General features: G+C 35.4%; 2 protein-coding genes across 2 annotated transcripts in view; one reads left to right on the forward strand and one right to left on the reverse strand.

The window, feature by feature from the left end:
* Window positions 1-7,873: 7,873 nt before the first annotated feature.
* Window positions 7,874-12,397, reverse strand: RFeSP (Rieske iron-sulfur protein). The gene is made up of 4 exons (XM_089631391.1): window positions 12,087-12,397; window positions 11,818-11,967; window positions 10,928-11,105; window positions 7,874-8,382 (listed from the first exon to the last, which is right to left on the reverse strand). The coding sequence occupies exons 1-4, from the start codon at window positions 12,292-12,294 to the stop codon at window positions 8,097-8,099; spliced, it is 822 nt and encodes a 273-aa protein (XP_089487517.1). The 5' UTR covers window positions 12,295-12,397; the 3' UTR covers window positions 7,874-8,096.
* A 1,430-nt stretch (window positions 12,398-13,827) lies between these two features.
* The window catches only part of chinmo (Chronologically inappropriate morphogenesis), a 172,159-nt gene continuing 171,149 nt past the window's right edge, over window positions 13,828-14,837 (forward strand). The window contains exon 1 of the mRNA XM_089651644.1: window positions 13,828-13,893. The gene's annotated coding sequence lies outside the window, so the exon portion shown is untranslated. The remainder of the gene's footprint in view (window positions 13,894-14,837) is intronic.

Genomic DNA, 14,837 nt, shown 5'->3' on the forward strand with positions numbered 1-14,837 from the left:
AATTCTAGTTGAAAGGAATTAATGGGCGACGATTGCATCGCTCCAGTTACTATTCGCAAAGATTTAGATTGAATTTTGTCTAATTTATCAAGTACATTTTTTGAAGCAGTACTAAAAAGTGGGCAGGCATAGTCGAGATGGCTTCGAATTAGTGCGTAATAAAGCAACTTGATGCAAGTAGGCTGAGCTCCCCATCAAACGCCAGATAATGATCTGATGATATTTAAACATTTTTCGCATTTAGTAACTAAATTATTAATATGGGAAGACCATTAAAGTTTCCTATCAAATGTTAGTCCCAAAAATTTTAATTCAGAAGCGTTAGGGATTGGGGAATTTTTAAATAAAATTTGAAGGGGGGGTTTTTATGCCGGTTTTTAGAAGGTGTCACACTGAGTCTTTTGGATTGAAAGTTCAAGACCATTTAACGTGACCCATGTGCAAAGGGCATTCATGGCTTCATTAAGATATTTGACGGCAGAGGGATGATTTTGGATGATAAGAAGAAAGCTATGTCATCTGCGAACTCAATAACTTTTACTTGTGGAGGAATAGTGACATGCATATCGTATGTGTATGTATTATACAGTAAGGGGGACAATACATCGCCTTGTGGTAAACCCTTCCAAATAGACCTACTTTGAGGAAAAATATCTGGTAGCTCAATGAAATTTTTTCTATCTAGAAATAGATTAATAATAGGTTGGACAAACATGAGGGGAAGGCCAAGGCCTAAAAGTTTTTTTTTCATGATTGGGATGGAAATATTGTCAAAGGCGTCTTCTATACATATCTATAAAGACGGCAAGACAAACTTCCTGTTTAGAAATTGATAAATTAATATCAGTGCTGATGATGGCAAAGTTATCTTGAGTGGATTTTTTTTTCCTAAATCCAAATTGAGATGGAGATTTACTCTCGAAAAAAAACTCTAATTGCTTTTTAATTAATTTTTCTTAAAGATTACTGAGGAGACATTACTGTTATTTTAGTCATCTTTGATGGAAAATATATCGGTGGTGGGTAAATTTAGTAGGAACTTGTCCATATGAGAGTTGAATTCATCCCATTTGGTGTATTTCGTTTGAATCTTTGTCGAAATATGAGACTTGTCTGATTGGAAAGAAGTTTGATAAGTAGTGGTGAACGGGAAATGAGCACTGGAGCAAGGGTCGGGGGACACCACCCACGAGGAGAGAGAAGACAGACTAGTAGAGCATATCGAGAGATCCACTCCACTGGGGTTTGTCCTAGGGCGTGAGATCCTAGTAGGAGATCCGTCATTCAAAAGGAAAAGGTTGGATTTATCTAGGAAATCCATCACACTTCGACCATCTCGGTCGGAGAAAGCAGAACCCCAGACGGGGGAATGGGCATTAAAATCGCCTAATATAAAGAAAGGAGGGCTTAGTTGACTTACAATTTGCAACCAAATTTGTTTATTGAAGTGTGCTGTTGGGGGAAGATAGACTGAAATAAAGGATGTGTCCTTTATTTTAGCTGCAACCATTTGGAAGTCTGCATTGGGGGGTGTGATATTATTTATTGGGGAAAATGATATGGATTTTTTTATAAATAAAGCAGCACCGCCGCCCGTTCCTTCCGGGCGATCATCGCGCAGACAGGAGTAATAGAAGTAATACATCCTGAAGAGTCATTTTAAATAAATGATTTTAATGTGGAAATAATAGACGCAGCATTGGACGGTAGATTAGTTTGAGAAGAAATTAGGTCAATTAGAAGCATAATAAGAGTTTGGATAAATGAAGAATTGTCTTGGGAGAGTTTTTCAGAAAGTTTTAGAGAGTTCATTGAAGATGGATTATAATTGTTTGCACACCCATTTGAGGCATTTGAAAGAGATGAACCATTGGGATTTAAGAGCCGTGAGTTGTGTTGTTGCTGATCGTATCCAGGAGCCAGTTTAGAGATAGGGTTTTTGTATGTGAATTTAGTTGAACGAGAAGAAGTTGTTGTAGAGGAGAGAAAATGGTTGGATGAGCAGTTGCTGGATAAAGCCTCAGCAAATGATTTTTTGACAGGCGGGATTAGTTTAGAAGCCTACAGAAAAGACAAGTTCTGAGAGGCCATAGAAATTTTAATATTTTTTTGGCGAGATTGTTCTGGGCAAGAAGAGTTGATAGCTGTATGTGAGCCTGAGCAGTTAAAACATTTAGGTGAGGAGGAAGAAGGACATTGGTCAGCTGCGTGGTTTTCTCCACATTCAAATCATCTGGGTTGAGATCTGCATGCAGCTTTAGTATGACCAAAATGACAGCAATTGAAACATTGAGTGGTGGGATAAGTACCTACACATTTCAACTGGTAATGAGTTGAAGAATAAATATATATGGAAGGGAAGGGATTGACCTTCAAAGGTAATAATGACAGATTGGGAGGAGAGCTTCCAGGAAATTGTACCCTCAGAGGAGTCCTTGCAATTTAGCCTCTTGGCTTTTATGGGTTTGCCAATGTGTTGAGGGGTTGAAAGTGAAGACAGAATTTCTGGAAAGAAATGGACAGATCGGTCGAGATACCTCTGACCGGGCCCATGCGAGTCACATTGAAAGTAGGGATATATGCCTTGAACTATGAAATAGATGAAATGAAGATATTTTTGATGAAACTGTTGGCAGCTGGCCCTGAGAGGAATTCGACGGAGATTCGGAAGTGACCCTCGGCTTTTACACCTCCCGGCTTGATTGAAGGGTTCTTGCTGTTTGATAGGAATTTACCAAATTTAAGAGGATGAATGGTTTTTCCTTGCTCAGTTTTTTGGGCGTATACTATGAACGGGCCACGGGAATGAGGAGAATAAAAGTTTCTTGGAGGATGTTGAGAAAGTCCTGGTGGGGACTGTGAAGTCGAAGGCGAGTCAAGTTTTGTCGGGGAAGAGGGAGTAAATTTAATTTTTTTGGTAGAAGTCAAAATGACAGTATCACTGTCAGAAATTTCCAGTTTTTCTTCCAGGGGGGGTCCGGAGAGGGATCTGGGGGATCTTTAGGGGGTCCAGGAGGGAAATCTTCCTCCATTATTCACAACAGTAAACAACTACAACAATAGTATGGAAAATGACAGAAGTAAAAAAAGTTTATAAATATCTGGATATCAGCAGCGAAAAGTGACTAGTGGAAGATCAGGAGGGAGAAGAAACCTCAAGGCACAACACACATACACTTTTTTTTTTGCCAGAAAACAAAAAAAGTATGTTATAAAATTAGTTTTAGATAGAGCAAAACAAAACAACAAATGCCAAATGACAGCCAAATGTTATTGTTGCGAGTGATAAAGGGTTAAACGGAGTATTTACACAACAAATACATTTTATTATGAAAAACATGCTTCTTTCTGCTGATGGGATAATTAATTTCCCAGAAAATAAAGACAACGCTATTTTTAAGCTGTGTAAAGATACTGGTGGTGGAAAACTGGTGAATCTAAATCACATTTTGAGGCAATTTTGCAGAACAATTTTTTTTTGATATAAGCGTTCTCGATGAAATCACATCCTGCAATCATAATTTTTATTTTTTATTAGTTAGTTTATAATTTTCAAATGTTTAATTTTTCAATGCCCACGCTAAAACGTCCGTGAGATCACAAGAACTTACTTATTGTATCAATAGGGTCAACTAAGTACTAGACTGCGACGGACTGACGCGCTACAAATTACTGAATAGTAATTACTAGCGGGCGGGATATTATTGCCGATACACTATCTCTCCCTCCCCATATGGCACTATCCCGACGAGATGCGCAGAACGCTTTTTAGGCATCCCCCCCACGCGGCCAACCATCCCTTACGCTGCTGACACGGGATGAAACCCTTATAAGTAGTAACTCGCCCTTACACGACACAGTTCTCCTGTCTGCTCGCCTTGGCTAGTTCCCTCCCTCAGCTGGCTACCCCTGCTCTGCACGGTCCTCTGAGGACAGCTATCTACTACCATTGCTAAGCAACCGACTTGAAGGCTACTAGACTCTTGCTCCTCTTCTTGGCTACCACACACACACACAGCGCACAGTCCTTCAGGGACAGTAATCCGCCCCAAGCAAACCTAGGCTAGTCTCGAACAGTTGTGCCGCGACTCGATTCTACTATTTTGTTGTTTCCAAGTTATCCCGCAAGGATCCTAAATAAATCCTTGCCTAGTCTATAAATTTTATTTCAAAGTGTATTGATATTATGTAAATTGTATACTGTGACTATTGTACTACATATATGTGATCTGTGTAACCTGAACAATAAATTTTGTTTTAAGACACCAAAAGTCTTATAAATTCAATTTCCTTTCTTATTGCGGTGAATTATGTTGCGGTGTTAGAAAGAGATAACACTACGCTTTGCATTTCCATCTAAAAACTTACCATACACTCCAAATAATTGTAATATATATTTCAAAATGTCATCGCCTGTAAATTCTGCACATTTGCGAAAGATTCATCAAAGTTTGTAATGTTTTTCATTAATTACTAGCTGACGTGTACCTGGCTTTGCTCGGGGTTGTGATTGATTTGGAGTAAAATTTTATTAATTACAACTGACGTGTACCCGGTGTTGCTCGGGGTCATGAATGATCTGGAGGAAAGTTTTGAGGTTTGAATTCTATACTAAACATCGACTTTTTTCTACTTTCTATAATTATGATATGCATGCATTATATATATAAACCTTCACGAAGAAGAAATTCACTAAATGATGGTGAAAACTCTACCACCATCAGTTACGTAGTTTAGAAGAACTAAGCACACAAACAGACAGATGCAGATTTTATTTTATACTAATTTAGAGATTTTATAAAAAAAACGAAAAAATGAGGTGAGAATAACCTTTACAATTAAATATGTTTTTAGTTTCATATCAATTGGTATTTCCAGTTTACAAAAAGAAAGATAAAAAAATTCATCTATTTTAGAAATCAGAATTTTTATATTTTTAATTGCGTACGTCCGCTTGTCTTTCAAGTCTTTAAAGTCTTTCATCTGGGTTCAAAACCAGAAATTCATTTTGCTATACATTCAAAAACAGCAAATCTATAAGATTCACAATACCAGAGTTTAAAATCAGCGAAGACTGGCGGCATGACGCTAGAAACAGCGGATGCATTGATGCCAATCAAACAAGGCGTTTTGAATGGATAGTATTTTATTAATTTTTAATTCTACGTATAATAAAACTAAAATATTCAGAATCGTGGTTGTTTACCTATACGACTACATATATATTTTTTAAGCCATAATATTTTTCACCGGAGTTCCTTATTGTTGAAAAATACTTTGTAGTGTGAGTTAACTCTTTGTACTCCGTTGTCACCGCCACGGCGACATAGGAAACATTCTAACAACTCCGATGGCGCCGCAGCGGTGACATAAACAATAGATATACATTTTGTTGTTTAAAAAATAAAAGAGTCCCTTTTACAGGTATACCCATGAGTCTATTCAGTTGTATACAGTACCCACTTACGATTGGTTGTGCTTTTTTTCATACATAATACATTTGAATATTTTTTACTAGGCAATAATTATTCTCACTCCATCAGAGACCAGGCTCAATGGAAAACTCCATATTTTAAGAAAAGGTACCAAGCGGAACTGTGCGGTCTGCTCGAAAAGGGCAGTTAAAGGTGGCAGACGGGAAACCAGTGAGTACTGTGACACGCATCCTAACAAGCCAAGTATGCATTTGGGCAACTGCTTTCTAAAATACCACACGTTAAAAAATTATAAAAATTAGAATATGCAATTTTTTCTTTTATTAACACACTTTAATCGGGAAGAGCAGTTCTACCCGTTCGCTCGATTGATGCTTAACGTCGGGAAGGGTAGTTCTACCTTCTGCGCCCGCCTCATTTCAATGGCAGAAAAGAAGAAATTATCTGATGTTTTTATATGAACATTATATACCAATCTCTTTATAAAGGTCCCAACTATATGTACATAATTATCAAATTGCAATGCAAGTCTTTTTTTGTATTTATCTTGGAGTCTTTTGTGTACATCGATATTTCAACTAAAATGGCTATTATTATTGAACACCTGACACTTGATAGGTATGGCGTTTGAAGATCAATTAAATAAGTAATTTAGATAACATATTCTGTTATTCTAATAATTCAATTCCTGGAACCAGGGTTTTTATGACCATGCAACCCGAAACAAATCTTTCTATCTCTGTTCCGCACCCACTCAACTTCTAGGTGCGAGCGAGAGGAGAGTGTCGAGCATTTAAAAACAGCAGGTATCGGCAAACACAGTTAGGCGGACCATAATAAATATTTACAAGTGCGTGCCAGTTTTTAAAAAGCAAATTGTCCTACGGTTGTGTTCCGAGGAGATAATATTTATATTTGCTTTTTCTAACCTTTCAAAATGGATTCTGAAAATTACGAAAGTGATAACGAAATCGTCGCAGATAATTTATCTGCCTGTTCTAGTAATTATTTGCCTGAATTCCATAGTGAAAGAGAAGAATCTAGTGGAAGTGAAGAAATTCCTTGTAGGAAAAGAATGTCAGTGATGCCATTACAGTTCAGTGATTCTGAAGAAAGTGATATGGAGGAAGAACAAGGAAATATTAGATGAACAATTTTTAGACGTAAACTGTAACTGATTATATAAAGGTGATTAAAAACTAACCTAATAGTGTATGGTGAAAAAAAATAAACAATATTATGTGAGCAATACGAGAAGCATTCTACGCTAAGTGATTATTCTAAATTTCATTTGAAAAAATAACCAATATTATTAGCACGTTCCGATGGTTTTGGTCCGCTGTATCGTGCGAGAGGCAATTGCACATGTGGTATTTCAATGAGTAATAATGTGTTACTCTGACGATACTTGAGAAGTGGAAGTTGTTTTTGTTTTTATAATGATTTGGGCTTGGTGAAAATATAATAATTTGTAATTTTATAAAATTGAAACCTAGTTTATACTTAAAAAAATTAACACTAATGACTCAACAATGACTTTGTTTTCGATTTATTATGTTGCATTAGAAATAATACTTGGTTTTCAGCTACAAATTATATAGCTTGGGTATGCTGAGTTAGTATGTAGAAAATTTTATTGAAATATTTCCATTATTTACGAAGATATAGCGATTTAAAACAAATTAAACAAATTCGCGCGGGACCTTTATTTTCGCCCGTTTTCAGCGGTCAGCCGGCGAAAAAATAACCCGATCAAAGTGTGTTAACATTCTTATATGATAATAAATATATATTTCTGAACAAAATTATACAATTTTATTTACTGCCTTACCAAAAAACATTTCTTTCTAATTTTCAAAATATATTAATTTTTCCTCATGTTTTTACATTACATTATATGGAGTAGCTGGTATACCATACAAAAAATAATTTGAGTACAAAATAATAATATGGCTAAATTATGCACCCAAATTCTGTAGTTCCGTCGTTTACCTGTTCCTTCTGCTCATAATGAATTCCATTTTTACATTATAAGCTCATCATTTTAATGTTCATACTTACTTCATGAAGGGGCCATGTAAATCTTATAAGAAAACAACATCATGCTAAAAATGTTTTCTGTTATTCAATAAAATTATACAACACGATAATATATAATATTATTATATTTTAAGGTAAAGAGGATTAATAATATGTAATTATAGATCCGAGATCAAAATTGACAAACAATAATGTATTCACTGAATTTGTTAAAACATCTCTTATGAATGGACGAAAATAATATGAATAAAATCTACATTAATATATATATATTGTATTATATTTAACTACATTGAATCGTACACAATAATTTTTTTTTAAATGTTTTGAAGTATGATAGATACATTATATATTTTATGATGATAGTAACAACTACAAAGGGAAATGAAACACTGTCATAATAATTTATTCTGTACATTTAATAATAAGATTTGGGAAACATTTTGATATACAGATACAATATCTACAATAGATGACGGGTTCTATAATTATTATCCCAAAATTCTCAAGAATAATAGTGCTTTTCTTAGTCATAAATAATGAAGCCGAAAAGCAAAGATGATGTTAATAGTGTTAAGATATTTAATCATAAATAACATTGTCCTACTGCGGGTGGTGAGGTTAACCTACGATGATGGTACCGTCAAGTACCTCATACGGGGGCACTTCCAGGTTGAGGGGGGCGGGGCCCTTCCTGATCCTGCCAGAGGCATCGTAATGGCTCCCGTGGCACGGGCAGTAGTAGCCTCCGAACTCCCCGGCGTTGGCAATGGGCACACAGCCCAAGTGGGTGCACACGCCAATGACCACGAGCCATGCGGGGTCCTTGACCCTCACAGCGTCAGTCTCGGGGTCTCGCAGTTCTGACACCGCAACAGCCTGCTCCGTGGAAATTTCAGAGGCACTCCTGAAAATCAAAATAAAAGGCTAATGAGACGCAATACTAACAATCGGTGACATAATCAACTAACAGTCAGTGACGGAGACTTAAGTTAACTGTTTCCGTTAATTACTAAGCCGATATAATAGGCGTTGTGATTTGATAGAAAACCTGCTAAAAGTAAAGTTCGTATGCCATTCCCAGACTTGATATTTTTTATTGCCAAAGAGCGTCCTATTATTTTTCACTCTATGGCTTTTTTTTCTTAATGTATAAGAACTCAGCCTGCTTATGTTTGTGCTTGCAAAACTCAAAAAGTAATAAACCGATATCGCTGAAAATTTCAAGTTAGTTCTTATTAGTGCCAGGCGTGTTTAGAGAGTGGTTTGAATGGTAGAAGAAGTCGGTGACGCCCGAGGAATAATTAATGCAATATCACTGCACCGGAATGAGATACGGAGTCGAATTAAAGCCGATGTAATGTAGTTTTTTAACAGTAACATTGTGGTATACAGTAGTGAATGGTGGAAGTCGGAGACGCCCGAGAAAGACATTAGCAATAGCGAAGAGTTTGCGGGGTCCACTGGTAATAAATAAAACATTGAAACACAATAAAAGCCACATCTTCAACTTCGATGCACAGGTTATCATATCGCATAAATAATAATTTTAGATTATATTTTTCATTAAATATACTTAGACAATACACACATCTTTGGCCTAACGGCCTTTTATTTTAGTTATGATGCTTGTTGGTAGTAACATTAAATAAATACTTCGTTTGGTGCCAAAATTTCAACGATCGCTAAGCCATTTCATTTTTAATTCCACCATAGAAGTCGGCATCTTACGAAGTGGGATTATGCGCTGCCCGGTTTTTGGCTCATATACACGAAAAACAACATGTAATAGCCTAGGCAATAGATTTAAAAGGATCATACAGACCCACGTAAAATCATTGAAATTAGCTACTTTTATAAAACGCCTGGAAATAATGCAATTTCTTTTTTAAATGTCCTACCAAAATACTAAACAAACCACTTGTTTAGTAGTTGCTTTTTTACTTAAATATTTCCGAACTGGGATGATGAATGACAGCGATACAAGAAATATAATATATACTTTTTTTTTTTGTGCACCTTTAGACTGCGTCCAATTACAATAAACATGTAACATAAATCACATATTTTGAAATATGTACATTATTTAAAAAAGAAGAAAAGAAAAGAAACATAACATAAATATTGGCATTTACAATTCCCTCAAATCCTTCAAGGCTACTGTTAAAAATGTCAACTGTCTTCAAAACATTATTTAACAGTGCCATACCTAGTGTCATGCTATGCCGAGCCAGTATGTCCGTTCTGCTATGTGGGATACATAGCAGATCATGGTGCCGTCCCTGGCTGTAGTTGTTCGGTATGAACAACTTATATCATTCCAGGAGGTATGGGCTATCTATTAAATCTCCAAAAGTTCTTCACCGATTGCTTTGAAATTTTGACTATTGCTATTGAATTTTTATATGCCTATATAATACAGGTGTCACCTGCGACAGGTAAAAACATGATTTTTTTTAAAAAACAGCGCCATCTGTCAGAATTTTTTTTTTTTTTAAATAGCACTATCTGTTGGACGTAAAAGCAACATGCGGTATTGTACAGACAGACTGAGGCACAGCAACGCGTAGCGGGGTACAACTAGGTATTAATAATTTTATACGGCATTACTGCAAGGGCCTCGGTAGCGCATTTCAGCGATTGCTGATTTCAGTAACAATACAGGGTCTTGTGGATAAGGAGCTAAGGATACACTATAGAAGATAAGTATTCAAAACTATAGAAAATGACGCGAGGCTAATTTAATTTGTAAAATAACTTTTTTAACCCATCAGCATACCTGTTGCCAAGATTGGGCGGATGCATTTCTTTCGCAGCGGCTTATTGAGCTGCTATGCGGCCGCTAAAACTTACCCCACTTGCGTGGTTAGATTATAATAAAATCACAATTTTTTTGAAATCAATATAAAAGTAGGAAAAGTGCTTCGTTTGAGGTGCAGGAATCAGTAAGAATGCAATAAGAATCGGTAATCAATGCACAGTAAGAATCCGTCTGAAGTATGCACAGATGTAACAAATAAAAATTAGTATGTCGATGGGTTAAACTCTTCCATGTAAACAATTTTAATAGAAAACCCAAGTTTTAACCTAGGAACCAACCAGCAGAACACCTTAAAGGTTTGAACCAACCTAACATTATTAATGTAAAGGTCTATTTTCAAACATGGTCATAAAAATCCTCAAGCGAACCCATAGGCTATATCTAAAAGGCAAAAGTGAAGGTCAATCTGGGGCTGCCACCATGCAGCAGTTTCTGCATAATGGTGAGTTCCATGATCACATGTGATTCAGCCATGAACAGGTAATGAATGAATGAATAGCATGAACTACATACATGATTGAGCCACAGTGAAAAATTTAACTGAATTCCACTTTATAATAATTCAAAAAGGTTTTTCAGTCTTTAAAAGATTTGGGTTTATTTTAATGCTAAATTAGAAATAATATATTACCTGTGTCTGATGAACAATGGCTTTCCCCTCCATTTGAATGTTACAGACTTTCCTTCGGGGATGTCTCCAAGTTTAACTTCAATTTTAGCCAAAGCCAAAACTTCAGCAGAAGCTGCCATGGACTTAACCAAGACATGAACCATTGACTTGGCTGTGTAAATACTGGCAATGGATCCACCTGAAAGTGTATGATGTCAAACTTGTAATAAATGTGGACAAGTTGTACTCTGTACCACAGTTTGTCTGCTCTACTGTCATTGCATTGGGAGCATTATAACATTAATAGTGCATTCACATTTTATAAGATGCTGTTTCAGAATGACTCAGAAAACAGCAGTGATACATACAAGAAACAAACATTGATAGAAGATCAAGAAGCGTGAAGAGAAAGAATTTCGTTTGCAGGGCAGTCCATTGTGGGACTTTTATGCGCAGGTTATAAATGTTCATTTAAAAAAAATTAATGAGGTGGATAAATTTTAACACATTTGTAAAAGTATCTAATTACATTCAAGTAGTGTAACAAAATATTCAATTTTGGAAACAAGACCGAACTCGATTTGAGATTTGTAGCTAAGTTTTTTATGCAGCCAACAATTTACAAGCGATTGTAAAAATACGTAAGCAGATTTTATTTTCGAGAACTGAATAGCGATAATACATAATAGTTGGGTAGTTGTCAGAATCATTAATTGAAAAATCACAGAAAGGGAGACCGTCACGTCGCCTCCCGCGTACTAGGCTTGTCCCCCTTTCCCTGATTGTCTGGGAATACTATTTAGTTTTCAAAGTTATATTATTATTATTTTACTACTGGGAGGAAACAAGCATACTTTGCACTATCTACAAAATCACACAATAGTTTATAATTTTGAACAGTGATTGATTACCTCCGGCAATCAGGTAGGTGAAAGCTTTTCGCGATTCATCGGAATCCTTGCTGGCAGTCGAGTTGGGATCAGAAGTGGATGGTCGTCGGTAATGAGAGAAGTCAGGGATAGTGACATCAGTGTGAGCGTAGCGCACAAACTGGGTGGAAACTAGAATCAGATACAAACTTCATTTACTAACCTATCATGATAATGTTATGTAATGTCAAGTAATGCATAAATCAATAATTTTTAGAAAAATCTAGATGTAAAACAACAGCAAAAAATACCTCCAGGGCCAGATTTCACCCTCAAGTGACCTGATGGGAGAGTATCACTCAAAGATTGGGTTGTCGTGGTTCGAGATTTAGGTTCGGTCACAATTTTTGCGGGAGTAAGGACAGCTGTGGGAGTCGGTCTCAGTCCTGAAGCAACGACCTGGGTCGTGCCCTTGATGTATGGCGACAGATTACCAGCTTTCGTTACAACGTTGATCATCTTGATCAAATTTTAGAGGCTGCCTAAAAAAGTAGAATACAAGCACCGGGGCCGTATAGGAAAACGCCAAGATAGAAAATTTTCAACAAAGTTTCAAGGCCTGGTAACCCTGATTTTGTAGTATTGCCATTGTCAAAAAATATATATTTGACGTTTACGGCATTGATTTTTTGACACTAATAAGTAAGTACTTCTTTGGTAAAATAAAGGACGCAAAATAATAAAAACATCGTTCATATTTTGCGTTGATTCAGGAAGAACTAAAAAAGCATAGTACGTGAAAGAACGCTAATAAGATTGGGAGACTGTATAATATAAAAATTAAATATAAGTAACCAGAAAATGAAGAATGAACCGTTTAGATCAAAAATATTAACAATATGAACAAATGCACTTTTTCAGAGCGCTTCTCCGCCATCACGTGGGAAGTTTATGGAATAAAATAATAAACTATTATTATTTTTATTTTATCATAATTTTATTTCACGTCATCCCTTTGATTTTCATTAATTAGTATTGAGTAAACCACTATTAAATGTTTTCTGGAGAAAACAGATAAAGACGTCAAATGACAAAGATATGCGATTTTCTTCTCATCATGTATAGGATGAAATTTTTTTTATTTATTATGTAGACACATTAAATAATCTGAAAAATTATTCGAGACACCAATAAATTATAGATAATCCCTCGATACCTCGAGTACATTAGCTTACTTTACAATTTAAATAAAACATGTAAACAATCATATTTACCCTCACCGAAACAAACAAACAGAAGTAACCCAAATGATTAATAATGAGTTGATTCGAAAGTTTCATTAATATTTTAATATACATACTTTTAAAATTCAATGTAAATAGAAACGTTTCATCTCAATTGATAACTTTTATGGTTATTGTGAAATCATAAAGATTCATACTCAAGGTAAAAAGCAATATCAAGGAAATATTACGATTGAATCTGCTTAATAGAATAATTTTGCAGTCGGTGGCGTCACTGGTAAATTTATTTATTTAAAAGAAAAACATAACTCTCTCTTTCGTTAGTTTTCTCTCTTTGCCCGCTTACTATGTTATCCGTGTCATGGGGGTGGTTAGAAATCATGAATTAAAAAAAAGGTTCCTTAGCTTGTTATTTTTACTCTTTTACTATACGTCTTTTCTACCTGAAATAAAATAACTGCTTCAGCATTTTCTTCTTTCCACTAAAAATAACAGAATTTCATAAAAAAATCAGCGTATAATAAGGTAACTATTTTGTAAAAAATTATAAATTTCAATGATCATGATTGCTTATTCGTATTATCTATACAAAATTAATTATGCCATACCATTTTATTGAACTTTTAAATCAGAGTGAAAAAATAAATAAAGGCGGGCATTAAAAATTAGCTTTATTAAAATGAAAAAAATTATTTGTTTCAATTTTTATCGACGATATCTTGTTCAAGTTTACCCCGCGAAGAAATATTCGTTCACGACAATCTTATATTTGAATGTAGGGGCAACACTAAATCAGGTATAGTAACAAAATTACGTTTCATAGATTGGTTGGAAAAGGGAAGTGTTTTCAAATTCGAGGCAGAGCCTATTTTAGGTAAGTTATTTATATTGAGCTTTGTATATTTATATGAATTAACTTCATAATATACTATTAATCGTAATTTAATGCAAGGACTAGGGCTCATTTTAAGCGTATTATTGCTTTCCATGTCAGTGCATCAGCTGCAATTTACCTTGACAAGATGGTTGCACATTCGAACATTTTTGACAACTCCGAATTTTCCGATTTCCACTTCCGGGAAATTAATAACCTGTATTATATATCATTCTCTGATTTGTGTTGTGTGTATTTATTGTGTATTGTTAAACTGATGATCTGGTCATTGTTGATTTCATCCTGAATTGAACATTCAAAACAATGTAAAATACATACTATGATAATTTGACGGTATTTTGTATGTACACAACATGCTCTTTAATCTACCTGCCAGATATTGATTAAGTGTCTAAAGTACTGAATAATACAGGATATGCGTAGCTCGTTAGGGGTCGATATCTTTCATGCATGGGAGGAATGTGTTTTTGAATAATCGACATCAAATTGAGGTAATGACAGATGCAATTTGCGATTACGTTGTTATTGACCAAAGCAATACTATTTACTCGATAGAAGTAAGACAAATAACATACACCTTTTGTCAACGTACTCGGTTAATTAGAAAGTGGTTTGCATGTTGTAGATGCCCACCATGCCCAAATTCTCGGCAAATGCACAAAACGGTAAGTGTGTCAAGCGTTGCAATAGGCGGAAGCTTGTGATCAAACGCCATCCCGGCTTAATAGAACATGATCATTGGTCAATGATAGCTAATGCATCGGAGCAACATGTTGCAAGGGATTGATCGTACTAAGTAATGAAGTACCTACCCAATTGCTTCAATATGTTACTGCACAAATAATTATTTTGTAGGTACGATATAATCGATTAAGATTCTAGTTGGAATATTATGTAACATTTTTACCTTTGAGGATTATTAA

Source organism: Hesperophylax consimilis, chromosome 4 (assembly GCF_061612785.1).
Source record: "Hesperophylax consimilis isolate HC1 chromosome 4, BYU_Hcon_1.0, whole genome shotgun sequence".
In the NCBI taxonomy this organism is placed as follows: domain Eukaryota; kingdom Metazoa; phylum Arthropoda; class Insecta; order Trichoptera; family Limnephilidae; genus Hesperophylax; species Hesperophylax consimilis.